Source organism: Balearica regulorum, chromosome Z, assembly GCF_011004875.1.
Source record: "Balearica regulorum gibbericeps isolate bBalReg1 chromosome Z, bBalReg1.pri, whole genome shotgun sequence".
Classification (NCBI taxonomy): Eukaryota; Metazoa; Chordata; class Aves; order Gruiformes; family Gruidae; genus Balearica; species Balearica regulorum.
Window position 1 is genome coordinate 42,152,904 of NC_046220.1, and position 26,351 is coordinate 42,179,254.

General features: G+C 37.9%; 2 protein-coding genes across 10 annotated transcripts in view; one reads left to right on the top strand and one right to left on the bottom strand.

Moving 5' to 3' along the window:
• Positions 1–24,479, bottom strand: part of NAA35 (N-alpha-acetyltransferase 35, NatC auxiliary subunit) — a 32,519-nt gene extending 8,040 nt beyond the window's left edge. Inside the window, exons 1-21 of one of the 3 annotated variants that reach the window (XM_075739978.1) lie at positions 24,287–24,479; positions 22,689–22,822; positions 21,576–21,609; positions 19,980–20,094; positions 18,791–18,865; positions 17,402–17,569; positions 16,523–16,589; positions 15,769–15,812; positions 15,174–15,224; positions 14,289–14,372; positions 12,391–12,505; positions 11,698–11,876; positions 10,852–10,911; positions 9,580–9,686; positions 9,284–9,350; positions 7,892–7,990; positions 6,398–6,576; positions 4,510–4,646; positions 3,144–3,211; positions 2,765–2,905; positions 796–918 (exon numbers count right to left, since the gene is read on the bottom strand). In XM_075739978.1, the coding sequence (XP_075596093.1) occupies positions 796–918; positions 2,765–2,905; positions 3,144–3,211; positions 4,510–4,646; positions 6,398–6,576; positions 7,892–7,990; positions 9,284–9,350; positions 9,580–9,686; positions 10,852–10,911; positions 11,698–11,876; positions 12,391–12,505; positions 14,289–14,372; positions 15,174–15,224; positions 15,769–15,812; positions 16,523–16,589; positions 17,402–17,569; positions 18,791–18,865; positions 19,980–20,094; positions 21,576–21,609; positions 22,689–22,812 (2,037 nt within the window). In that variant the 5' untranslated portion in view covers positions 22,813–22,822; positions 24,287–24,479. Of the gene's footprint in view, positions 1–795; positions 919–2,764; positions 2,906–3,143; positions 3,212–4,509; positions 4,647–6,397; positions 6,577–7,891; positions 7,991–9,283; positions 9,351–9,579; positions 9,693–10,851; positions 10,912–11,697; positions 11,877–12,390; positions 12,506–14,288; positions 14,373–15,173; positions 15,225–15,768; positions 15,813–16,522; positions 16,590–17,401; positions 17,570–18,790; positions 18,910–19,979; positions 20,095–21,575; positions 21,610–22,688; positions 22,823–24,286 lie in introns of those variants that run through there. The other 2 variants (XM_075739977.1, XM_075739980.1) reach the window with 2 other exon arrangements.
• A 53-nt stretch (positions 24,480–24,532) lies between these two features.
• Positions 24,533–26,351, top strand: part of AGTPBP1 (ATP/GTP binding carboxypeptidase 1) — a 75,724-nt gene continuing 73,905 nt past the window's right edge. Inside the window, exons 1-2 of one of the 7 annotated variants that reach the window (XM_075739967.1) lie at positions 24,533–24,648; positions 26,032–26,126. The gene's annotated coding sequence lies outside the window, so the exon portion shown is untranslated. Of the gene's footprint in view, positions 24,655–24,688; positions 24,966–25,206; positions 26,127–26,351 lie in introns of those variants that run through there. The other 6 variants (XM_075739965.1, XM_075739966.1, XM_075739974.1 and 3 more) reach the window with 6 other exon arrangements.

Consider the following 26,351-nt stretch of genomic DNA (forward strand, 5'->3'; position numbering starts at 1 on the left):
CAAGTTCTGAGGCGCTTATCCAAATAAAGGCTTAGACAGACTCTAGCTATCTATGCCCAACACTGTGACATGATGAGAAGGCAAAAAGGTGGCTTTTTGCATGGACATGGTCTGAGCACACTCAAACGACCTCCAAGTATTTTGGTTAGCTTCAATCAGATAGCTCATGCGTGAGTACCACCAGGATCCAGAGAACGGGCAGGGATTCCTAAATCCTCAGGAAAACCTGATCGCGTAACTGTTCTTAACCTGCTCACATGCAACAGAATAAGCATCCTCCTTGCTCCAAAATACAGTCACAGACACTTAGTTTTTAGGCTATGGACAAAGGAGAAACTCCTACCCATGTTTACAGCCCAGTGCTGAGAAAACTGCTCCAAGAAACAAGTGCCAGACTCAATCCTCTTTTCAGCCGGATGACATTCAAACCTTTTTTTCCCACCTCTCAGGAGTACACATGAATTACCAGGTTCCAGGCAAGTGAGGCAGGCATGTGCCACCTTCTTGTTAAAACTGATACGCTTTTAGAACGGGGCCAGAAGGCAACACGCAAGAAGGAACTAAGTTGCTATCTCAGCAGGGGGAAGTTTTGAAACTGTGAGCACAACCCCGATTACATTATCTTATGTACTGAAACAAACCACCGTGTTAAGATGCCGCCACCCTCCTCTGTCCACTCCTTAATCAAAGCACTAAGCTTTGCTCAGCATTCTGACAAAGTATGCTCAACAGATCCAGCTGAAAACAAAACACTCTTATAAGCAAATACTTCTTCTTCCAGTATTGCAGTCTTACCTCATTGTCTGGATTAGGAATATTCTCAAGAATCATTTTAGCTTGCTGGAAGTGTTTGCTAGCTGCCATGTAGAGATCTGATGACTGAGGAGGTGGGCTGTACTTATTTAAATCAGACATTTCCTAGCGTGTTACAGAAATATATAAATATATATTAAAATCAGTTGCCAACAAACTGTATTTTCATTACCTTAAATGAAAACAAGTTACTATATTAAAGAAAAAGTTATGGAATCACAGAATGGTTTGGGTTAGAAGGGACCTCAAAGATCATCTAGTTCCAACCCCCCTGCCATGAGCAGGGACACCCTCCACTAGACCAGTTTGCCCAAAAATAAGTAATATTTTAAGCGTGAATACTGAAGTTGAAAACATTTCTTTAAAATGGCAAATACCAAGCAGGAATATGGTGCTTAACGATTATTTTACAGTGCCAAAATGCAAAGAACTTCTCTCACTCTTTATAAAACAATCCCACTTCTGAACAACTTGTCATTCATTTGCTTGAATAGTGTAATTTCACACCCTGCTGCACAACAGAAAAACATCTGAGGGAAAAAAGAAAAAAAAAAAGGATATGATATTGTTTGCTTAAGTTTATAGCAAGTGAGATACTGGAACTTCATTTTATCTAACTTCGATACTCCACCTTTTTTTTTTTTAAATTAGAGATAAAATAACTTCAATGACAAGGAAGAATCCATGATAGTCTTAATTTCCACTACCACTGTTCATAACACTAAATTAGGGAGAGTGACTGGCATACAAAATAGTACAGTTTCAGTTCAGACAGACCTTTAGAAACTTAGATTTCTGGTGGCCAGACTTTTAAGTTCAACAAGAAATGTCCAAATTTCGGCACCTGAGGCAGAATAGCCCCACAAATCACAAGAGGCTAATAACCAGTTGGATGAGCAGCAGGGTGACGGTGAAGACCAAGCTGAATACAAGCCAAGGTGCTCTTATTGCAAATCAGACAAGCCTCATATGGGATTATACAAGCAGGAGTATGGCCAGCAGATCAAGGAAGGTTATCATCCTATACTCAGTATTTGTGCTGTAACATCTGAATTATTGCATCCAGTGTAGGATACACTCAGTTCAAGAAAGATGCTGAGACAGGGACGTGGCTGTGGGCCTAGAGCACACAAACCATAAGCAGAGGTCAATGCACCTGGACTTTTTCAGTTAGACAAAAAGGATGCTAATGGGTAACCTGAATAGCAGCCTACAACTACTTGAAAACTACTTGAGAGGCAGTTACAAAGTTGTCAGCAGACAAATGCTCCTTGTTAATGGCAGACTATGTAATGGGTGGAGAGGCCATAAATTGTGTCTTGGGTAATTCACACCAGGCATTAGGAAAAAAGGTGGATAGTGCAGCCCTCAATCAGGTTATCCAAAGACTAAATGGTCTAGAAAAGGTAAGTGGATCAGGTTAACCAGAGAGGTTGGAAAATCTCCATCCTTTGATTTTGTCAGACTTGGCTAGACAAAGACACCATTGATGTGATCTGTAACGCTACTTCAAGGAGGAGACTGGACAAGACAAACCTCAACTGGTCCCTTCCAACCAACACTTCTGTGATTTCACACTCAAAATGACTTGTTCTGTTTTTCCTGTTTGCTTGCTTCAGTAATAAAAACATGCTGCTATATAAACCACAGCCCAAAACCTCTGTCAATAGACTTCAAAGAGATTTTATTTTCATGCAAACTGACACAAGCATCTCGTAAACCACCACATCAGACCAATTTTTAAACATCTAAGAGTCTAATTTTAGTAAGAATTCAAAGCAATATATTTTCCTTGCACACAACTAAAGCTAGAACTCCTTGCTATTTTGACTTATGCTTCAGTATGAACTTTGAGATATTAATTTCTCTTTTTACAATGACAACGTCTAAAGCAGGCGAGCTAATGACTTTTATAAAGGCATGAGTGGCATCATGTTTTAAGATTACTCACCTTAAACTGCAAGTAGTGCACCGGGGGTGGTGTGATAACACTGTTGAAGGGAGCAAACCTGTGCTCATATCGAACTTGTTCACTATCCAGTTCAAACTTCGGTTTTCTTACTTTGCCATCCATGTCAAATGCGATCATTGTCTAAAAAAGGAAAAGATAAATATAGTGAAAAGTGTTAGCTTTATGTCATATTTTGCTGTGAGCAAGATGAAAGTTATGATTTAGCTGTAACTGGAAGGACAGAAAAAAAGTAGAGTTTACCATATCACCCTATAAATTTAATTTCCAGTCCCATTAAAACAAAGAAGGCATGCAATGTATGTTTGATTACTATTACAAAAAAAATGAACCCATTGTTCAGCAAGCACAAATAAATTACCTTGTACATCCCAGCACACATATTTTGGTATGCTTGACTCATGGTGATCTCTCTGCTGAGAGGGCGAACTGCAAGTTTCACATAAAAATATTTTTTTTATTCAGTGTAAATACACATATTCATTTCAGATCAAAACAGATCAAAAATTCTCAATTATATTTTAAAATCATGAAAGAAAACTGAAGCATCAGTTACTCTAGTACATGAAGGGGGCCTACAGGAAAGATGGAGAGGGACTGTTTATCAGGGAGTGTAGTGACAGGACAAGGGGTAATGGGTTTAAGCTGAAGGAGGGTCGATTTAGGTTAGATGTTAGAAAGAAATTCTTCACAGTGAGGGTGGTGAGGCACTGGAACAGGTTGCCCAGAGAGGTTGTGGATGCCCCATCCCTGGAAGTGTTCAAGGCCAGGTTGGATGAGGCTTTGGGCAGCCTGGTCTAGTGGAGGGTGTCCCTGCCCATGGCAGGGGGGTTAGAACTAGATAATCTTTGAGGTTCCTTCCAACCTAAACCATTCTATGATCCTATAAAAAGCATGGGCATGCATTTCTGCTCACCTGGCTCCTGATTACACAACATATCTCAAGACATACTTAACAATCACATGAACACCTTACTGCTGTCAATTAAATAAACTGGTCCAGTCAATGGTACTAGCATGTGTCTATACAATATTAAACCATAGTCTAGAATCTAAAGCTTGTAGTTGTGAGGCCTGTTCGCTTAGTTACGGATTTTTTGAAAAGTTTTAAGACCAAGAGATTAAAGCATTTCTATCCTAATAAGAAAGATTTTTATCCTGAAAATATTCCTTTAAGCTCCCCTTTAGCTTCCAGTGTTTAACTAATGCCAAATTGCACCACACTTGGCACCTTTTTAAAAAGTATAGAATACAGTAATAACTTTCTGAATTTCTAGAGAGACAAGGGAATTTATCTGATATGACTTTGAGCTGTTCATATCTGTTTGTTCTCTTTGAAAAGAAGACAAGGATAAACACACAAAAGCTAAAACATAATTCTGCAGGAATTATAAATGTAGAAATGTTGTATTTTTCAAAGGTAATTGCTTTGGACTTGTTAATTACATCTCATAAGATCCTACAAATGACACAACTGGTGAAGCTGTGAATATAAATGAGTTTGGGTTTTTCTGGAAGACCTATTTAAAAGTAAGTAAATAAATAAATGGGAAATTCTTACACACAGCGACTGACTTTTTTAGTTAAAAAGTTTTACGTTCAGTCTTCATAAACTTTGGAACATTCTTCCTGCCTACATCAGTGTTGGCTGTATAAATTTTGAATTCTACATGGCTGCATGAAGGGGAAAAAAAATAATGTCCAAGTTACACTCTACACCTAGGTACCTTTTTTCTTTTTCTTTGTTTTCTTACTACTACGGCCTTTCTGTTGTTCCTCCACTATTCTCTCCTCCGCCATTTGAGAGCTGTCGGCGCGGCTCAGTGTTGACATCAACCAGGCATAGAGGAACTCTGACAGATACCTAGAGTAAAAACAGCTGTTACATACTACAATGATAAACGTATTCATAACGCACACATCCTCACTGAATGCAGAGTCGTTTACTCAAAGAACTAATAGTAAAGGACAACTTTTAGGGCAGTTAAAACTCTTTGTTTTGTATGGCTGGAATCAACAGATTAGTCTGTGTTCTGCGGTGGCTTTTTTTAAACAAGACTCTGGCTCAGTCTCTGAGCCACAGACAGCTGAAGGTAGGCAAGTTTCTTACACATTTACTAAGTGAAGTCTAAGCTGCTTATTATTTCAAAACCTCTTTAAGATCACTTTTTTCTAGAATTCTTCTTTCCCTCAGTAAATGAAGTGCTTTTAAAAAAAGATACTATGTTGATATCTTTTCTACTTTTGTTAATAATTACTGTTTTGAGAAACAAGGTTATTACTGATTTGTTTAAAGTATTAAAAAGTCACGAATTATTAAATAAAAGGGCCAGCCCACAGGAACATGAGATTCACATACAATTCTTTTAAGAGAAATCTTTAAGAATTCTGTAAGAGTGATTTCTTAGTAAGTGGGAGCGGGTCCAATAAATCTCTTGACTGACTTCAAATCAAAAGGAATAGGGAAAAAGAGAGTAGAAATTACAGATCTGGAGCACATGAAGGAGAAATGATGCTTCGCAAGAAGTCATAATTCAGAATAAAAATTACTGAGAAATAATTATGAGTTTCATTTGCACATTTCCCCTCAGAAATTTCCTCTCTTTTTTGTTCTTCACTTACAGTAAGGAGATAAAGCAGTTGAGGTGACAGTTCCAATTAAGAATGATTTTATTAAAGTGGTGGGGAGAAATATGGGCAGGTAAAAAGCCACCGTCTTACAGAAAACTTGGTACTACTTATTGAGGTATTATTTAAAGAACATTGCCATCTTCTGGTAACTATCTGGAGTATTAATTTTCTCATTTAATGCTTAATCCACTAATGAAACAGCACAGAAACATAATGACATGGACTAAAGTTCCAGTCATTTGAATTTGTCTAATCTCTCAGAAAGACAGCTTACATCATACCTAGTAAGAGTTTACTGGTAGCTTTACAGAAAGAACAACATACCAAAGTACAGAAGCACTTTAACATAGGAAAGTTCAACATCAAATTTATAATGCTGAATCAAAAATGAACCATGTAAAATCATTCATCTTTTGGACCAAGCCATCAACTATGAAAAAAATTAATGTGAATGGAAGTGGAAAAATGAAAAGTATTTTGACTCCATATAGTGCAAACATTTTCACTGGAGGCAGATGTCTCTTCAAATATGCTCACACAATAAGATGTCATTTTTACCTAATCACCTTTCAGATTACAGTCACAACTTAAAACTCTGGAGATCTTTTTAAAAATACTAGGGATCAACTATTAGTATTGGTACTACAAAGACAGAAAAGAATAAAGGAAAATGTTTTCCTCCTGCACTCTCTTGTCTGCCAAAATCAACGTATTTTCCATTCATTGTCATTAGAAGACACTGTTTTCAACAGTTAAATAGAAAGCAAATTACTACTTCAGGGAAAAAAAACACAACACACTACTAAGTCTAAAAAAAAGACCAACACAATTTTTTTTCTCCATTTGTAATCTTACGAATGGGTAAACACTGTGTTGATCAAGCTTGAGATTAAAAAAATCATAATTGAAGTCCCTCCTTTAAATATTTGCAATTATAGCTCTGTGGGAGCATCCCTCCTCCAACAGCTCCAAGCATCCTCTTACCAATATATGTAGTAATATTCATGCATACTGTAAAGTTCCAACTCAAAGCCACTCAGAAGATACTGTATCATAATGCGAAGGTTATGATATAGGACCCAGGTGCCCAAGCAGGCCAAATGTTGCCTTTGTGGTTCCTGCTTCAGTAACATACTATGAAGTGCTGCATCTACTTTCTCTGCCTATTGAAAAAAAGAGCAAAGTAACAGACAAAGGAGGAAGAACATTTGACTGAAACAGCATCCAAATTCTGCCAGAAATAAAATCTTAACAAAATCTGAATACAAATTGAGTCAGTAAAGCCATGCTCCAGATTAAAAGACAGAAATATATTTTTACAGATATTGCCACCTCTATACTCTAGAACTGTCAGAAAAATGAAAAATTATTCACACAAGTAAATTCTGCTGCACAGAGAAAAAAATATTCTATACAGTGACACAAAAATAACATTGGGGTTTTTTTAATTTAAAATTTTAAAAAGTTTTTATAAACAGATTTTTAGCAGTCACTGAAGCTCAGAACCCATTACAAGCTGTTACTCATTTTGCTATATGGGCAATCATTGCTTTTTTTTTTTAAACCTAGCTGCATTGATAAATTAAATTTATAAGCTTAATATGCAAGAAACACACTGTGGCCCATCACAGAAACTAAAATATCGCTAAGAACAATTCAGTCTTAAAAAGTAATTGTATGGAAGACATGAAGTCTCCCACATTATTATCAGTAGTCCTGAACAAATCAATCCATATAATCTGTTACTCGGTGAAAAAACAGTGTATCTCAGCTGCAGTACTGTGATGAACTCTCAACCAAACCATCTTGAAAAAAGCTGGAGGACACAAAATCTCTCCCTGCCCCCTGCCAAATTCCTTGACTGTTCTCCTTAGCACACAGATCTTGGAAAATATTTTATTACTACATGCCTCTCACTGCTGAAGAAACACATTTCCAGCAAGTGAAAAGGTACCTTTCCCTGTCACCTTTCACTCCCCATTCTTGAAAAACGTTCAAAATCAGTTGGAGCACATATTTTTAAGAGTTATTATTCAATTTACATGTATTTTAAAAAATTGTTATAAAATTTTGCAATTTAAATCTCACATAGCTACAAAACTGAATTTTCAAAGCTTTCTTGTAAATATGGCTCATCCATCTCTTCCTGGTTACATCTTGCAGACTGACAGTTCCAAGGAGGATAGAGACTACAAGCAGTGGAATTAAATTACAGACATCACAGCAGGTTTCCCTGAAGTCTACTTATTGGACAAAGTTAATCTTAAAAAATGTAATACCTTTTTGTTTAATAGATCTAACAAAGTCTTTAGATGCATCCTACAAACTTCCTGGGCTGCATTTTAGGAAACCTTGTCCTAAAGATTTTAGGACAAACAGAGGAGTTGCTTCATTCACCTAGAATCTAATACCACAGGCTCCTCTGGTAGGAATATACCTGGAAAGAAAAGTTTGCTGGCCTGCCGTCTAGGACATTACCTCATCCTGGAGGGTGGCAAATTCCTCAAGGATGTGACCCAGTTTATCTCTCTGACGAGCTCTATTGTGTCCATGGATTTGAATCAGACTACAGAATGGCTGAAAGAAACAAATTGTAGTTTTAAATTTTGAACACAAGTTTGAAACTACAGGAGTACAATGATGTCTACTTAGGCATCTGTTTTATACATCTATATTAGAAGGTTGGTTCCTTAAGGTTCCCTACAGGGTGCCAGCTTGCAGGCAAGCAAGCTCTCTGGAGTGATGCAAGAGCCCATTTCTCTGTACCCAAGTCAACATGAGATTGAGCGAGCATCCTTTAGCAATCTGATCAGAACAGAATGGTTGGGGTAAGAGAGGCATTTCTTATGCCTAAATCCATGTGCCCAGGTGGCCAAGAAAGCCAACAGCATCCTGGCTTGTATCAGAAACAGTGTGGCCAGCAGGACTGGGGAAGTGATCATCCCCCTGTACTCAGTGCAGGTGAGGCTGCACCTCAAGTACTGTGTTCAGTTTTGGGCCCCTCACTACAAGAAGGACGTTGAGGTGTTGGAGTGTGTCCAAAGCAGGGCAACGAAGCTGGTGAAGGGTCTAGTAGCAGAGTCTTATGAGGAGCGGCTGAGGGAACTAGGGTTGTTTAGCCTGGAGAAAAGGAGGCTGAAGGGAGACCTTCTCACTCCCTACAACTACCTGAAAGGAGGTTGTAGCCAGGTGGGTGTAGGTCTCTTCTCCCAATTAACAAGTGATAGGACAAGAGGAAATGGCCTCAAGCTGCACCAGGGGAGGTTTAGATTGAATATTAGCAAAAAAATTCTTCACCAAAATGGTTATTAAGCACTGGAACAGGCTGCCCAGGGAAGTGGTTGAGTCACCATCCCTGGAGGTATTTAAAAGATGTGTAGATGTGGTGCTTAGGGACATGGTCTAGTGGTGGATTTGTCAGTGCTAGGTTAATGGTTGGACTTGATGATCTGAAGGATTATTTCCAACCAAAATGATGGCATTCTATGTTCTTCTTAGCATTGTGGCACATTCAATAACTGACTTTTAAAACAATTTTTATAATTATTAAAATAGAGAGAATGTAAAAATAATTTTTACTAGTGCCGTGTATCTGTTTTGTGACATGAAACTACCCTGTAAAGGGGGAGTGGGTGCAGATTTCTAATGAAGTGAAATACTAGTGAAAAATCTGGAAGCATAATACAGTAAACAAACACCAATAACTATACTGGCTTTTAAAAAAGTGTTACCATTTTTAAGATGGCCAACTTCTGCAATTTTGCCTTAATGCCAGTTGTCTAAAAACACCTGGTCTCATTTTCAAATGTAAGCAAATCTTTAAAGTGCTAATATACTCATAAACATGCTGTAATTGCAATGAACACTTACCCGAACACAATGTGTCACAAAGGAATCAATGTAGTCCTTCGCCTGGTGATTATTATAAAGACAACACCTAAAAGGGAAATGTCCACATACATACACGTTTATAAATGTCACAAGTCTATGTAGCGCAAAATTTAGAAAGAAACATGACTGTAGCAACAACAACTGACTTCTTCATACAAAAGCACTAAGAAGTACAAAATGTATATGTTCTTTACATGTCTATCCTTATTCTTGCAAGCAGAAATATTTTTTCATCAGATATCGAAACATGTGCAAGTAGCTCAAGATCCACTTACTTTGGAGAAAGTACTGGAGGACTGACAAAAGACCTTAAAGCATCTTTTACCATGTCTTGCATGAGGTGAGTGCCAAACACCTTCTTGTTATCTACCAGAAAAGTTGTCTGAAAGTGAAAATGTGTTTTTAGAAACATGTTTTAAGTTAAAATTAATGCTTTGGAAATTACTAATAGAAAGCTCTTACAGTATGTATATTACATCAGAAACTTGTAAGATTGCTTTAAGAATTAAAGTGGTTCAGCTAGGTACAAGATTACAGACTCAGAAGTAGAGGCATATTGAGATCTGTCACTTCTGGGATGTTCCCATGACACAAAATACAGCTCTGTTACTTGCATAAGAGAACGACTTTATTTCCTCAACTTTAAAGATGATTAATCAGACAGATGTTTCTGAAGATTAACATAAAAAACTTTATGCGGTTTCCCTAGAGGCAGATAAAGGTGAACCTTCAGACTAATGCAGACTTTTTTCTACTCCTATAGATACTACTGCTTTCGTTGGTCATGCCTGAATGCTCATTTCACCTTCCTCCACGAGCGCTGTGTCCCTTTCTTCAGCTGGTTCTTCCGCTCTGCTGTCAGGCACCCACAGGGATTGCACAAACACATGTAGTGGAAAGTTGGAACACACGCACTACGAAAACTTTTCACTTGCCAAGAGTTATATTACTTTGGCTCTATACGTGATTTAATTAGGATCAAATGGAAAGAAGTTCTAACATCCAAGGACACCTTATTTGAATCAAAATCTCCTATAAGGAAGTACATTTTATTCTTAGTTAAAGAATATGTAATATACTTTCAAGGTAAGTGAAGCAGTGAAAAGAAAATTAGTAGCCTGTTCTGCCCTAGCCATCAGTTTTACTGTTGTAGCAATAGAGGCAGTCTATACATGAAATTCAGACCAAACAAGGTGGATGAATACAAATACCAGCCCCAAACTGAAATAGCACATGGAGAACAGCATAAAAATGTGTGTACAGGCCCAGTTTTATGGCAGAGAAGAAATTTTAACACTTTATGTTTTAATTAGCATGCACTACCATGATCTCAGCAACATGATCTCAACAGTATTTAAAAATGTTTTAAGAAATTATATCAGAACATGAGCCTCCATATACCTAATACTTAAGTATCTCCAGAAAATTTATCACTTCTATATTAAAAAGTGATATGCAAATAATTTAAATATTTGAAACAAGAAGATGAATCCATACTTATAATGAATGCAGAAGTATTTTATTCAAAGACATAGATTAGGACTTGCCTGTAGTAGGGATCTTGAAAGAACACATGGTGATTGCTCACTAAACTCACAGAAAAAATCCTAATTTACATTTAGGAAAAAAAAGATAATTCAGGTTAATATACCAATTTTTACATATATACACACACATTTATGTTTTTATACACATACATACATTTCCATTTTTATATATATGCCATTGTGTAAATAAACCTATATTTTGTATACACAGACATACATGTAGCATAGCTTATACAAATTGTAAGAAAGTAAGCATGAATAATTTGAACAAACGAGAACATATTACGAAGCTAAAATTAATTTTTTTCTGTAAATACTTGTTATTTAAGGGAACAAAAGGTTTCTGAATTTTCTTCTTCAAACGCAGTAATTAGAAGGATGATAGTATATTAAAAAGATACTGTGAAACTGTTAAGGTCACAACATAACTGAACCAGGTACGTAACAAAACTGCAATGTTTAACTGGTACTAGATGCTTCATGCAAACACTGCTTTAATTAATTAAACAGGCAACAGGAAGACAAAAGATTTTTGCTTGATCTGATGTAACTGTGTCTCTTTTCTCAGTCAGTGAATGCGTGTACGGTAAAAAGTGTTTGAAGCATTTCTTCTAATAACTGTAGGCAGTAACTGAGAATAACATCACTTATTCAGGAAAGAACGTAAGCAGATGCTTAACAGCAAATTTTGAAATTGCATGCAACAATAGGAAACACCAAGAGATTTAAACATACAGCTCATTTTTTTCCTCCAGTTAGCAACAGCATATATATACAGAATGATTTTTTGCAAGTTACATTTTAAGATCTTATGTTTGGCTATAAATAATAAATATTCATGCTTACCAGTATACAGTGCAAATTAGTTAAGTTGACTACTTCACATACAGTTTTTATTCGGTCTATTAGTTTGGAAAAATAATTGACCATTTCTTCCCTTTTAATTATTTTTGCATATCGAGGGAAAGTTGGTGGCAGCAATCTCTGATTAACAAGGGGCTCAAAGCCCATCATAATAGGATGATCTGATGAAGGAGTGGGGGGGAGAAAGAAAAAGAGAGAGTGAGCGAGAGAGAGAAAGAGGGAGAGAAAAGCTGCATATAAGCCGTGTTTTCAGAACTCACTTCAAACTTGAAAGTATAATACAAATTATTCAATTAGCCAAAATAAACTTTTTAACTGACAATTACTTCCAGAGACACTAACTACTCAACTGAGACAATGATTACTATTTAAAAAACCCCAACCCCCAACACCTCAGCATATACTTGTATAGACAGTGAGGTGGTGTTCCCTGTTTTAAAGTTGCATATACAATGGTTCGAAGTGCAATGCACTTAACTGAAAGTTCATATTATCTCTGGCTTTGAAGTGACAGTTTTGCTTTCAGGAGAACCATCATTTAATGAAATAAAATTAAGATCAAACACTGCAAATCTGTAACAGTTTGAATATTATTAGTTCAAAGTAAATAGTGGGGTTTTTTCAAATACACATAGATATTATCAAGGCAGCATATTTAAGAAAGGAAAGAAATACCTCCTTTAGTGGTATCATTCTGTGCCTGGATACCATGATGCAATGAATTGTGGATAGCAGAAAGCAAGTCAGCTGCCTGAGTCATTAGTTTCTGAGCTTCTGCAACTGCACTCGTCTGAAAGGCAGGTAACAGTTATTCACATTATGAACCAACATATTTTGACCACAGAATTAATGCTAATATCAGCAAAAAGAACATTACGATTCTAATGTCTGAACACGACCAGTTTGAAAAAAAAACAAAAAAACCCAAACAACAAAACAATAGCTTTCTGTGCAATAAAGCGTTATGTTTTACATATCTATACATACATTTAGTATTGTATTTTTTGCAGTATAAGATAAGCCTTAACATAATTACAACTGAAAGTCTAGTACACACTACAGGCAAGTCCTCTACATTTGATTTTGAAGAACAAAACTCTTCTGTCAAGTGAAGCAGAACCCCAAACTGCAAAGAGGAAAAGAAAAAAACTCCTATTATTAGAAAATGCAGAATTTTTGATAATATAGACAAAACACAACCTATCAACTGAAATGAAATCACTGCATAACATTAGAAGACAGCAGATGTCCATTAGAAATCTTGATTCATGATCTGCTGACGAGCTGAATTTTCTCATGACACTTAGCAAACTGGGTAGCATTTCAAATAGCTCCCCGTAAAATCTAAAATCTTGTTTTAAAAACACTGGAATAACAGTCCCTGACAGAACTTCAAATATTTGAAACCTAAAGTCAAATTGAAACTTGACTTCTTTTAGAAAAAAAATTATGTTTAAAACATCCTGAAGATCTAACAGAAGCTGAACAAGATCTGTAGCTCTGCATATGTTCACATATTACAGCATCAACAAATCTACTAAAAGAATAAGCTGCTGAGTAGATCTAATTCAAATTTATGTCCACGATGCAAATAGCTTATACTTTCAGTAATCAGACTTTAGCAACACTAAGATAATCTGATTTTTCACAGATCATTAACTCATAGCAGTTAACACAGAATTTGGTTGTATATCAGTGTAGATCACTTCTATGCCACAGTTTGATTTCTCATATAATGAATGGTTATACTCAGAATGCAACTGCTTTCAACCATTCAATCACTTTTTCCTCAACAATGACATCTATCAATGATACTTGCACCTGACTTTCAATTTAATCATGGTCTTTTCAAGTGCACAGTATGCAGCTGCTCCAACAACAAAATATGTGGGATAGACTCCATGCCACTCAAGCAAGCAATTTGTTTATTTCTTTATGAAAATGGAAATAACAATAAGCAATAGACAGGTATTTATCCTCATACAAAGAAAAAGCTCTTCAAACAAAGTTTGTCTTATGTGACACGTGATTCTACACCTTTGCCTTAAAAACATGCAGTTCCTTCCCCCCCTCAACAATAAGGAAATCTTACATTCAAAAAAGCAGGCAAATTGTATGGAAAGCTGTTGTATTCCTCTTCTCAGAGCAAAGAAGTCTAGATACAAATTCAATACCACATGGAAGGGAAAGCTAACAATTCTCTAGAAATGGACAAAATACTGTCCACTCTCAGGTAACTCCACAGAAGGGGACTGAACTCGAGAAAGAAAAGTTTAGCTTATATGTGTGAAGAGTAATCCAAACCCACTAAGTATTTTCTTTAAGTGTTCTAGAATGAATATTCTGTCTCTCTGCAAGGCCATAATAATGTCAGCTACTAGCCTTCCCTGTTTTCTTTAAAAATGAACGAAAACTGAGTGGCTGCCACTGTAAGGCCTTATCCAACCCTTTACCTGTAGCAACATCGACTAAAAACTAAAGAACTTACAAAATAACTGTTTGACTTTAGAGAATGAAAAAGTGAATATTTCACAGGATCACAATGTGAACACAGAAACACCAAATGAACATACCTCTTTTTTGGTAAATGCTATTAGAACAGTAAGTAGCACCCGGGTAAACTTGACTCTGCTGAACACAGCTAAACACTGTTGATGCTGTAATAAAAAAATACTGCAAATTACTAAGCAAAATGCATTAAATACTGAAACATTAAAAAAAGCCTTTACAGATTTATTATCTCTCTAGTCTTAAAAATATGTATCTAGTATGATTCTGAAAAGTTATATAACTTATAGAAGAAATCTGTACTGCTGTCAGAAAAGCACTAACACAAAAAATACCCAGATACTTTGGGTAAAGCACAACCACTGGCTGTATCGTTATCTCCTATGCAAATGCCATTCAAATCAGCTTAAGTGAACAATCAGCAATTATTACACTGATTTTCTCTCCTTTTTGCTGTACATCTATGTTAAAAGAAATTTCTGAAGAAAAAAACATTACTGGAAGGGGAAACTCAAACTCTTCTAAATCAACCACATCAACTACATCAATTATCGCTTCTTCCTGGAAGGAGCTATGCTGCTTTCACCTTTTCTTCATACCTTCTCCCTTGACAGTGAGGTTGTCAGCAGCAGTGAAAGCTGCTGGGAAGGAACTGAGGGAAGAAGGTACAGGATGGATAAGACCACCTACTTTGCTAATGGCTTTTTCTTGAGCGGTAAACAAACCGCACCACTGCAGCAGCATCACTATTCTGCCGATGGGATCAATTCAGAACTCTAGCCCTTCAGAGCATAAAAAGCCTACCTGCTCACGGCCACGTTTAGAGCAGCTTAGATATGAAAGTAGTAGCAACATTGGTGACACACATTTCTCACAAGCCGGTAACTACTGATCAAAGTAATGCTGTGCTAATCCATGAAATTCAGAAGAAAAAGTAAAAACTTAATTACTTCAAGTTCAACTTCTGGATCTCTCTCTTCTCCTTGTCGACTTCGAGTGCTCTAGTAGGTAAAGGAATTTCAAATAATTTATTAAAAATTGCAAATGGAAGATACTGATAAAATCCCTTTATCCTCTCCAGAACATCCATCTGTTAAATAACCCTAAAAATCAGTTCTCAAGTTCAAAACCTCTTAATATACAATCTAGATACTTGTATGATCCAAGACTCTCCTATAATAACGAGACCTATCTCAGTCCACTTGGTAAATACGGAAGGACACTGTATGAACAATTTATATTGTAAACTGTGGTAAAGTGACTTCTTTAACATCACATAGTACATCTGAGTACGAGCCAGAAGTTAAATGCATACTTTCTCTGCCCCAGCCCAGTGTTATCTTCTACATCATGATTCCACCTATTGCTAGTGAAGAGTTTAGAAAAGTCTGAAGACCTCACCGTCTTTAGCCAGAAGGCAAACTACCAGCATCTTACACAAACCGTTACGGGAGTTCTAAAAAAACCCCACACCATTTAATGACCTAATGACCTATGTTAAGTACACTTGAAGTATAATTGACAAGACAAACATGAGAAAAATACCTTCACTCGTCTTTGCATGTCATCTTCTACATCTTTTAGCATACCTGGAAAAGTCACAGTATAGTTAAAAGCTGAGAAGCATTCCTAGGTACACCTACATCGCTCAGGGGAAAAATGTTTTGAGGGGACATCAAGTTTTGAAGTGCTTTACATACCATTAGCCAAAGACTAGACAAAAAATAATCTTGTGAGGGATGGTGGGCATGTCTTGCAACAATAGATAAATGAGTACAGACTGACTGATCCAAATATAAAGTGTTTACAAATTTTCTTGAAATAAGTCAATGAAAAGCTCAAGTATGTATCAAAAATAGTGCATCAAAAAGCTCACATACATACTTATGTATGTACCTAATAACAGAAGTATTCATAGCTTTAGAACAGGCTGCTTTTTTCTCAAAAGCAATCTGTTTAGATCACAACAAACTGCGAGGCAGAGAAGCAGAATTCAAGCAGCGCACTTTCCAATGGTTTGTATGTATCTCAGACCTGGATGAGCTCATGCCCAGCCACTTAGCACATCTAAGAGCAGTTACTCTGTTTCTCAGGCATTTAACAAATAAACAGCTAAAAGTTTTCTTCAAGGAAAAATAATTTGATCTCTCTTTTTACCAAGCCAACAATTTTCACAAAACTAATAAAAATCCTTAACATCTGAGACTCCTACCAATTCATTAGGTTTGATTGAGAGTAACCAACATGACCAAAAGACACAGAGACTGATGGACAGATACATAGAAAGAACAAACTGTACCTGTAACTCTAAGATCTGTCACACTGTTGGCCATTTTAAATCCATAAGTCATTGACTGAAAATCTTCCTAAAAAAACAAAAATCAAAGAAGCAATATGTAGTGAAATATAAACAGTAGTAGTTACATTTTCAAGTTGGGGTTTCTTTTTGTTTGTTTTGGGGTTTTTTGGGATGTTTTCTTGTTGTGTTATTTTTGTGTGGGTTTTTTTTTTTGTTAGTGGTATTTTTGTTTAACTATTCCAAGTATAAAAGTCCAGTTTTATTCTGCAGAACTGAATAAACCCATGGTTTGGGTGACTTTCTTGATGAAATCCAGCTTGGGGTAATTACTTTCTGCATAAATCCTTAATACCAGGATGCCTTTCAAGAACTTCTGTTACAAGAACTATGGATGCAAAGTACTATTTAATCGATTTTAGATATAGTCAGTAAGAAGTGACTGGTCCAAGCTCAGAGGAAACAAAAATTGCTCTAAGCACAGAAGAACAGACTCTGATTCCATTGCTAGATGGACATTTCAGACAAAAAAGACAATCATGGTAATCTGAAGTAGAAAAATAAAAAAAAATCAAACAGGAAGAAAACCACAAGTAAAACTGATTTCAAATGGTTAGCCACAAAACTTGCATTGCTTCTTGAGTAAAATATTTATATGATTCCAATACTCAAGCAAAATACAGAAAAGAGCATGCAACACCTTCATGGAAGAAAACTGCATTTTAAGGAGATCAAGACCAATACTTTTAGGAGGATGATGCTCCTCATACAGTATCCTCGAATCAAACAGTAATAAATTTATCTAATATACTGTTTTATTTGCATGATGGAGCCTACGTACAACGTTACATATTTAACCACAGGAGATACTGAAACACATACCTCCTCAAAAACAGCTGCTTTGTTGACCTTTTCTCTGGCAATATCACAAATTTTTAGGATCCCTAGAGCAAAAGCTTTCATAGCAGGATCTTCTATGAAGTCTGGATTATGAATATAAAGGCAAGTGAATACTGTCTGTGCCAAGGAATGTCCTTCTAACCATGTTATCTAGGGAAAAAAAGATTAAATGTTTTACTCATGACAGCCAAGGCCTCATTTTTATATCTCCATTCTTTTTCCATCTTACTAAGCTTCAGTGAGTCATTAAGGCAACCTTCCATGTAGCAAAAAAGAGCAAGAGAAGGTCTCTCAACCTTCAATCTTTGTCCATCTGCTGGCTGTGGCAGGCAGTAAGTTACTAAACTCTGTAACACCACCAAATTCTGGTGTTGGATAAACCTTTTCCACAAAGTTCAGGTCCAATCTCTGTGACTTAGACATGACATTAAGAGACCATCGGATTTTTAAGCTTCCTCTATATAAATACTGAATGAAAAATCCAAGTGGCTAGGAAACAACTCAGCAATATTCTGCATATTCTCTTCTACAATTTACAGCTTTTTTTCACAAACCCCTCTACTACTTTCATGCTGCTTTAAGTTACAGGGAAAGCTTCAGTAATTTAAACAATTATTTCTATCTTGAAATAGCGTAAAACACAGTAGGATCAGATTTTAAATAGGACCACTGACCCTTTCAAACAAAAGTCAGTATTTGGCAGGGGGGAAGGCAGAAGATGAATTATGTTACATTACATCAAATATACAGTGACCTTTACATGTCTTTTTGGACTAAACTATTTTGAAATATTTTTTTAAAAACTGAAGTAACTTTACTGATGTCATTTTAAAGAGTAACTGAAAATAATTTGTATCATTTACTGAGGAAATTAAGGCATTTACATAGAAAAAAACCACAATTAACAAATAACTGATAATTCACTTATTTACTTTCTAAATGGATCTAGGTATTTTCTTTTCTTTCTTCAAAATGCCTCTGTAAGCTCAGTCAATATTGGCTGTACAGAAATGAGCAGAGTGCTGTAAATTACTACACACTTATTTTTCAATGCAGTCAAACACCAATATACAACAGGCAGTCAGATGCCATACATTTAAAAAACACAAATTATACAACCTTTTTACATTATTCAAAATGTTACCAGTTCTCTTCCATAATGATTTCTTATAATAAAATAATCGAAGAATCAAAATGATGCCTCTTATAATACCCAATGCAAATATCTAAATGGAAATTAAAATACTAAGTATTTATTTTCTGCCTGGTGAATCTTTTTTTCTTCAGTTCTACTATTTTTTCTCAAGCCGGATTAAAGGATTATATTTTGAAAGCAAAACCATCTAATGTTAAGAGCAGAGAAACACTTACCAAACAACAAAAACATGTATCCATTATTCCTACCAGCTCAGGTGAAGTGAGATCCTTGATTTTAATGGTGCCATCCTTAGAAAACAAAGAAAGAAAAAAACCCTAAAGACTATGGAAGTCTATAGGCAAAATACAACTTATTATTTGTACAGCCAAAAAAGAAATTACAATGTGGGTAAGACTTCAGAATATTTGTTACCACTTGCTTTATTCATCACCTTCATAACATGCCTCAAATTCTAAAAAACTTTGCTTTCCCATCATTGCGTTGAACACTGACCAAACATAAAGCTATTCAAAGACAAAGCTAAAACAAAATTTCTGGTTTATGAGTAGCCAGTAAGTTTAAAATCAGTTAACTGTCAATACTTAAATCACAAAACAATATGTATACTCATAATAAAGATTGAACAAGGAATAATATGCAGGACACATTCTTTGAAGACTGTTTTTTACACTGCAGATACTTGTAGAGTTTTACTGCCTTCAAGGTCAGGACCAAGAAGGCAGCAACCCTACTTCTTTCCATTTTTTTGTCCGATGTATGCAATTCTGCATACATTCTACATGACTTAGATGGCCAGTATTTTACACAAAGCTCTCTTAGTCCATTCAAAACAAGGTCCACAGTAAAAAATATTTTTCCTCTGTGAGTGCATTATTTTTTCCAAATTAACAGAAAGCCTTTCAACCTCCTTCCACCAATTTATCCTGACCATGCATCAAAACTTAATCATTACTGTCAACTGTGTCAAATTAGCCAGCTTCTGTTCAATACTAACGAACTGATAGTCGTACAAAGTGTTAATTTCCAGCTTTTGTAAGGAAGCTGGTTTCCATTCAGCTTAAAGAGGGACTAACCAATACATCTTCATACAAAAGACACATTTTGGGGAAGCACAGGGTAACTTGCAAAACCATTTCTGAAATTTATTTATTTGAGGTATCAATACTCAACAATTTCACAGTACTTTTCACTGGAAGAGTTAGCAACTTTGTGATAATGTAGGTAACAAAAAAGGTAAAGATCACAAGCTATTTCTTACTTAACTATCCAAAATAAAAAAGAAATAATCAATTTTAAGTAAAGATTGAAAACATTATGTTGAATTGTGCTTAACTGCAATTTGATAAAACTATATCATACTTTTACACACAGTGTAGGCAGAAACAGGAGAGTCACACAAACCTTAATAGCTTGCTCAAAGTTAAGAACCTTTCTATTAACTTGGTTTCCAATCATACCAGCATCCATCTTGGGATCCATCATTTCAATGGCAGACATGGCTTCAAAAAGACCAAAACTAAGAACACCAATAAAAAAAAATGTTCTGAATGTAATTATTTTATACAAAACTATCTTCACAAACCAATGTAAAAGAACATACGATGACAACCTGAGTACACTGTATTCTGATTAAAGACAATAAGGTAAGGTATGTGAACATCACTACCTATCTTTAGAGATTGTGGTTTTCAGGAATTTGAGGATCTCTGAACAAGTAGGTAAGAAAATAGATGTCTAAAACAAAACTCTTAGCCTTTTCTTAAAGATGAAGAACGCTCCTGAGCCAAATATCTATTACTAACTCTATCCACACTTCTTTCTATACACCTCACAATGACATAGCATCTTTTTGAAGATCACATAACATGATAAACTGATAATAACTGAAGAAGCTGTTCTTTATTACGCTACATCCAAAAACCCAAGTAAGACATGTCCCTCACAAACTAATGACAGTATACATGATGCAGACTGACAACAGTATACATTGAATATAGAAATTTTGTTTAAAATGGGCACGTTAAGAAAACTGATACAAAAAAACCCCAGCATGTGACAATGGATCACTTGTAGTCGGAGCATAAAAGCTTGCAGGATAACCACACCAAATGAACACTGGCCTACAGAAGAAGGGATATAGTGCATCACCTTTGGTACATATGGTATTCATGAGAACTGCTGCACAAGCCTTTATTATATAAAAAAGGTTATTGCATGTGGCACAGTCTAATTCTGAAAAGCATATTTGCTCTGAAATGCTCCTATGTATAAAATTATACCTCAAAAACGTGCTTTCATTCTAATGAGTAACTGCTTGGTGACATCCTTGCGTATGTTTTTAACCAGGTTTGCATTTAATAGTGTGCTTCTGTTTTCTGAGCTATTAGTCTTAAATAGGCAATTTTTTCTTCATGCAAGTGAACAGCCTCGTGTGGCTAAACATTGTTTTATCTTTAAAACATTTTAATCTCACATAATTCTTTAATAAATTCAGTAAGATTTTAGCACATGGGTTGTTTTAGAAATGTATTTTTCCTTAATCTGTAGAGCTCTCTGTTTCCATCTTAGCATGTCATGTAGGAGTTATGTTAAAGCATGTGCATTTTTATCCTAAACTTGTTGGCGACATTTGAGGCAACTAAATTTAAAAGCTTAGAGCCTTTCTGGCACTTTTTTTATAAAAGCATGTCCACATAAAGTAGTTAAGCAGGTTCAGCAGTTTCAATACCACTGACCATGAAATGCGTTATAGACTTCTAAACTACACTGATTAACTGAAAATATAATGTTATACTGGCACCATGAGAAATGTTCAGCATTCATACAAGTGCATTACATACATACTGCTGAGGATGAATGAGATTCTGAATACTTTGACTTTTTTATTGAAAGTTTAAAAAAGCTTAGGTGATACTGCATGATTTGCTTATTAGTAATGATTAACATATTTGAACTAATCCTGTCTAAAAATCAGAACTATCCCACAGGCATACTTACAGCTTGTCATGAAGCAGTTCTCCTAACTTCAGTTCTACAAAGGAACAGAACAGGATAAATAATTACAATCACCCTTCTAGCGCAACTGTTCCAGGGTAGTCTTGTCACTCACCAAACTGAGAGAACAAGGTGCTAAGAGAGAACAAGGTGTGGGAAGCAGATCAGACATTTCTACTCCACCTTCGTTTCCTTTTACTTACAAAGCACTTTCAAGACTGAAGGCTAAAAAACCCCAGTTGTTCACAGTCTTTCCTTATCCCTCTCTGTCATTCCAACAGTTAAAGGCATTTTAGTATTATCGAATAGTAGCATCTGAATAGCATGGAACACAGAAATGTTCTGTGCTCCTTTATGCAGGTGTCTAATTTTTTCCAGGAGAGTTTACTGAAAGGCTTGCCTTTCCTCATTACTTTTCATGAAGATGTATTTGATAGATACACAAACAGTATATTCCTAATATACAAGCATAAGGACAGCATAAGGAAATTGTGTTTATCATTATGTAATATTGTGTGTGGTAAGTTGCAGGTTTATATTTATTTTTCCCTAATGTCATTATAAAATCAGTTGAAAAAATAAAGTCACTGTCATGGTAAACTAGCACCAATATCTTACAATAACAAAGGCACTGTTTAAATGGAAGCAACTGCTTCCCTGTGACCAGGATGCACTGCATCTCCTCAGAAGCTCAACCTTATTTCAAAATGACAAATGATGCACTGACCAATTAAATAATAAAACATTGGAACCTATAGATCCAAAAATGTAGAGGAAAAGACAGAGTGTTGATTCTGCATGGATGAATGAGATTTCCATTTGGCGGAAGAAATAGGAAGATATCTTTGCAAAGAAAAAAGCAGGTGTAAAGATGTGTAAGACGAAAAAACATAACTTAAAGATATTTATGTAATCTGGAACAGTAAGCAAGGTGAGGTTCTTCTGGTATTTCCAATCTCACAGTTCAGTTAAACACAGGGAAACACAGAATCAATGTAATCCATTCATCTGGAGCTTGAAACTGCGTCAAACTATCGTTTATAAACATCTCAAAGAACTATGCTTAGTCCTCCAAAGGATTCCAAGTTTTCTCAGAACACAAGCGGTACAACTCACCTCTACAAGCTTCTTCAAAATCCTGGGTTATATCTATCCAGCTTGTATTACTCTTTTCCATCTTGTCAGGCATACCGAGTTCCCATCCTGAATCATCATCTTCTACTGAAGCTTTCATAACCATGATACTGCACCTTTAAATCCGTATCAGAGACACTGCACATTATGCACAAATTAGAGGAAGTGCTTCACAGGAGTAATTTTTCTTTTCGAGAATTAGGTGAGAAAGGGAGACTAACTAACCTGATTTCATTTAAACAGTTGCTGTTACATAAAAACAACCCAAAAAACGTATTAATGAACATTATTTTTAAAAATGGGGTTTTATCCATGACTTCTCTACAACTAGCTTGTAGACTATGAAACCTGAAACACTAAGGACACCAAAACTTTAGCAGTACAGCGCCATAATGAAGTGTGTACCGTCAAATTGAAAATAAAACGGGAAACAATGTCAAGAAATCCTCTCTTACAACAGATACAGATACCACAATTTTTTGTTGTTGTTTTACACTATTAGAAATACACGTCCTCCCACTGCTATGAAAGAAATTAAAAAGACAGAACCGTAAAACTGACCACAAGCAAGTTTGTTATTTGTACAAAGTGTATCCAAATTTGTGAAAATGGGCATACTTCCTCCGACTTCTTCAGCAGGAAGTAATATCAAGATTACCGCAGCAATGTTATGCAACTGCAGACTGGAACAGAATTTGTAAACTTCATCAACTACTTATTTCGAACTACTTTCGTGCTTTCACGATCTCATGATACACAGGGCTGCTCTGAAGCATTTTATGTTTTGCCAGTCTGTCTGCTTTTGAGGTACCAGCAATGCTAATATCTAGTCGGAGATCTCACAAGAGACACCTACGAGCCCGGCGAGCTCTGAACAGCTTAATCAAAGCCGCCACAGAAGCTTTAAACAAAGGCCCCCGTCACAGGAGACCTCCCAGGCATCGGCAATTAACAAAAAACGAAAGGGTGGGGGATCAAACGGATTTTGGAAACTAGTCCAGGAGCCCTTTCGCCCAAGCAACGCTCGGCTCCCCTGCGCCCCCCCCCCCCCCCGTCACCATGTCACTAGTTTTCACGCGACCACAGGGACTGCCAGGCTCAGCGGGCTGGGATGAGGAAATACGTGGGAAGCTAACTAAAATAAATGGAAATTACGCCTGAATTTCAGACAACGCCAGCACAGCCAGACCCTCCCCGGCTCTCCCCTTCCCGCAGGTCACCCGTCCCCAAACCCGGCGCTGTCCCTGCCCCACCTGCCCCGCAGCCCACCGGGCCCTGCTAAGGCACAGGGCTGGCAAGCGACCGCCCGCTGACAGGCCGAGCGGCTCCTCCACCCCGCCGCGGGGAAGGGTCAGCGCGGCGCCCGCACACCGGCCTCGCCGCGGGGCATCGCGACCACCCGCCGCCGAGGACTCCCTCGGTCCCTCTTGCGGGGCTGGCTCTGGCTGGAGCCCCGGAGAGGGGGGCGGGAGGCGGTCGTGCTGCCCGCGGCGGCGCGGCACGGCACGGCACGGCACGGCACGGCACGGCACGGCACGGCACGGCACGGCACCCCCCCCAGGCGGGGCAGGGGACCTCACCCGTGGCGTCCCGCGCCGCGGGTCCGCTCCCTTCAGTGTTCCGAATCCTCCTGGGCCGCCGCCGCGCGCGCCCACGCACTCACGCACGCACTCACGCACGCACGCAGCCCCACCGCCGCAAGCCCGCGAACCCGGCCCCAAGGTCCCTGCGCAGGCGCACACGTGCTGCAGAGCTCTTCCACGGGCCTCCCCCTCCGCAGATGCGCATGCGCTAGCCGCCGCTAACGGTGCGCGGGGGGAGAGGTGGGGAGCGGCGGCAGAAAAGCAGGTGGCGGTGGCGCTCACTGAGTGCGCGTCGCAGCCTGACGGAGGAGCGGGCTGAGCCGAGGCCGGCAGCGAAAGCTCCGCGGAGCTCGGTGCTGGTGAGGGTGCCCTGAGACCCCCGTTTGGGAGAGCCTATCTCCGCAGAGCAGGAGCCTGAGTACGCCTGGCTCGGGCTGGGAGGAAGAAAACTGAGAGGGGGCCTGAGGCCTGGCGGCGTGTGGAGGCCGTGGCGGCGTGGGCGGGCGGGACCCCGCTGCTCAGCGAGGGCAGAGAGTCACCGTCTCTAGATCTGTGCTGAGCCATGTCGGCGGCCCGCTGGTACCGGTGGCCCGGGTCCGCCTCTGGAGGCATCTGTGGTGCCCACTCTCAATCCACTCTCTGGCGTCTTCTGCTGCCCGCCGGCTGATGGCACCTGGTGCGAATCGGAGCTTGGTGAAGGGGGTGGTGGGCTGGGCGGGCAGCGTGGCGCAGTCGTGCTGGCGATTTGCCGAATTTGAATTGCCGACTTAAAAGTAGACTTAAGGCGATTTTGATTTTGTTTTTTTTTTTTTTTCCCCCATGTCAGCTGTTTTCTCCCTGTCCTTTTGCCCTCTCCGTTTTAATAATGAAACATACCTGCTAGAGATTACGTGTGTGTCTCTGCGGAGTTCATGCAGGTGTGCTTATTATCTATTCTGTTGAGGGGAAACCAGCTGACATGTCTAAGGGAACTACGTCTTTAGAGCCGTTTACGGTGGATTTGGTCTTTTTTAATTATTTTCAAAATGCACAAACTGAATGCTTCCAGTGTTTCTGGCAAAGATAAGTTGACATAAAAGTTAACATAAAAGCCAGTGGCTAAGGTGCTTTGCTAACTGAATAGAGGCTAGCTTAAGTAGATTTTGCCTCCAAGGTTATGAGGAAGTAGTTAGAGTTTTAAAATTAAAACACTAACTTCACCTGTCACCTTTTTTATTCAACCTGCTCAAAGTACAGAGTGTTTTTACTTGGAGGAAACCAAGAGGAGAAAATGCAGTGCGAGCTCCTGCTAAACCAATGACAGCATCTACTTTATCTAGAAGAATCGTCTTTAGTTCAACAGCTATTGAAATGTCTGGTGGTTCACAGCTGCGCTATAATTACACTTAATTCCTGGAGTGATAGCAACTTGTAACAATCTTCAGGTTATGGGGGCAAAGACGAGGTTATTGTTATTGAACCTGATGGTGTTAAAATATCTGTAAATGAAAGCTTCTTTAATACAGAAAACAGTGATACCTGGACTGGTGCACTTGTCTGTTGAAAAAATGTTGATTTTCTGGGGAATTCAAATTTTAATGTCAAGAGAGGTGGTCTGTAGCCCATATAATAATCTGTAATATTTAACTATGAAATTAACACTCCCCCAATATTTAATGAAAATTAGTTTCTGAAAAGGTAGTATGTTTGGAGTTTGTCACAGATGCTTCTGTTAGCAAATACCTGTTTGTGTTTTTGCACAGGCTGAATGGTAGCAATTATGAGCTGGCTTTTGTGAAGTAATCCTGAGGATCCCAGTCCAGTTCTCAGTAGACCAATGGAGACTTCATACCTAACTGTAAGCAATTATGACTTCTCTTGGCAAAAATACCAGGCACCAAAAATGAACAGCAGGTTGGTTATGTCTCTGTGAAATGACCATAGCAGTGAAAAAGTTAACACATGTTCACTGCAGTAACCCATAAGCTGAGATGCTTTGTTTCAGAACATCAAAGCACTTTAACCTGATACGATACAATGAAGTACATTGATAGAGCACGGTGAAGGACTGATCTAGCTTCTG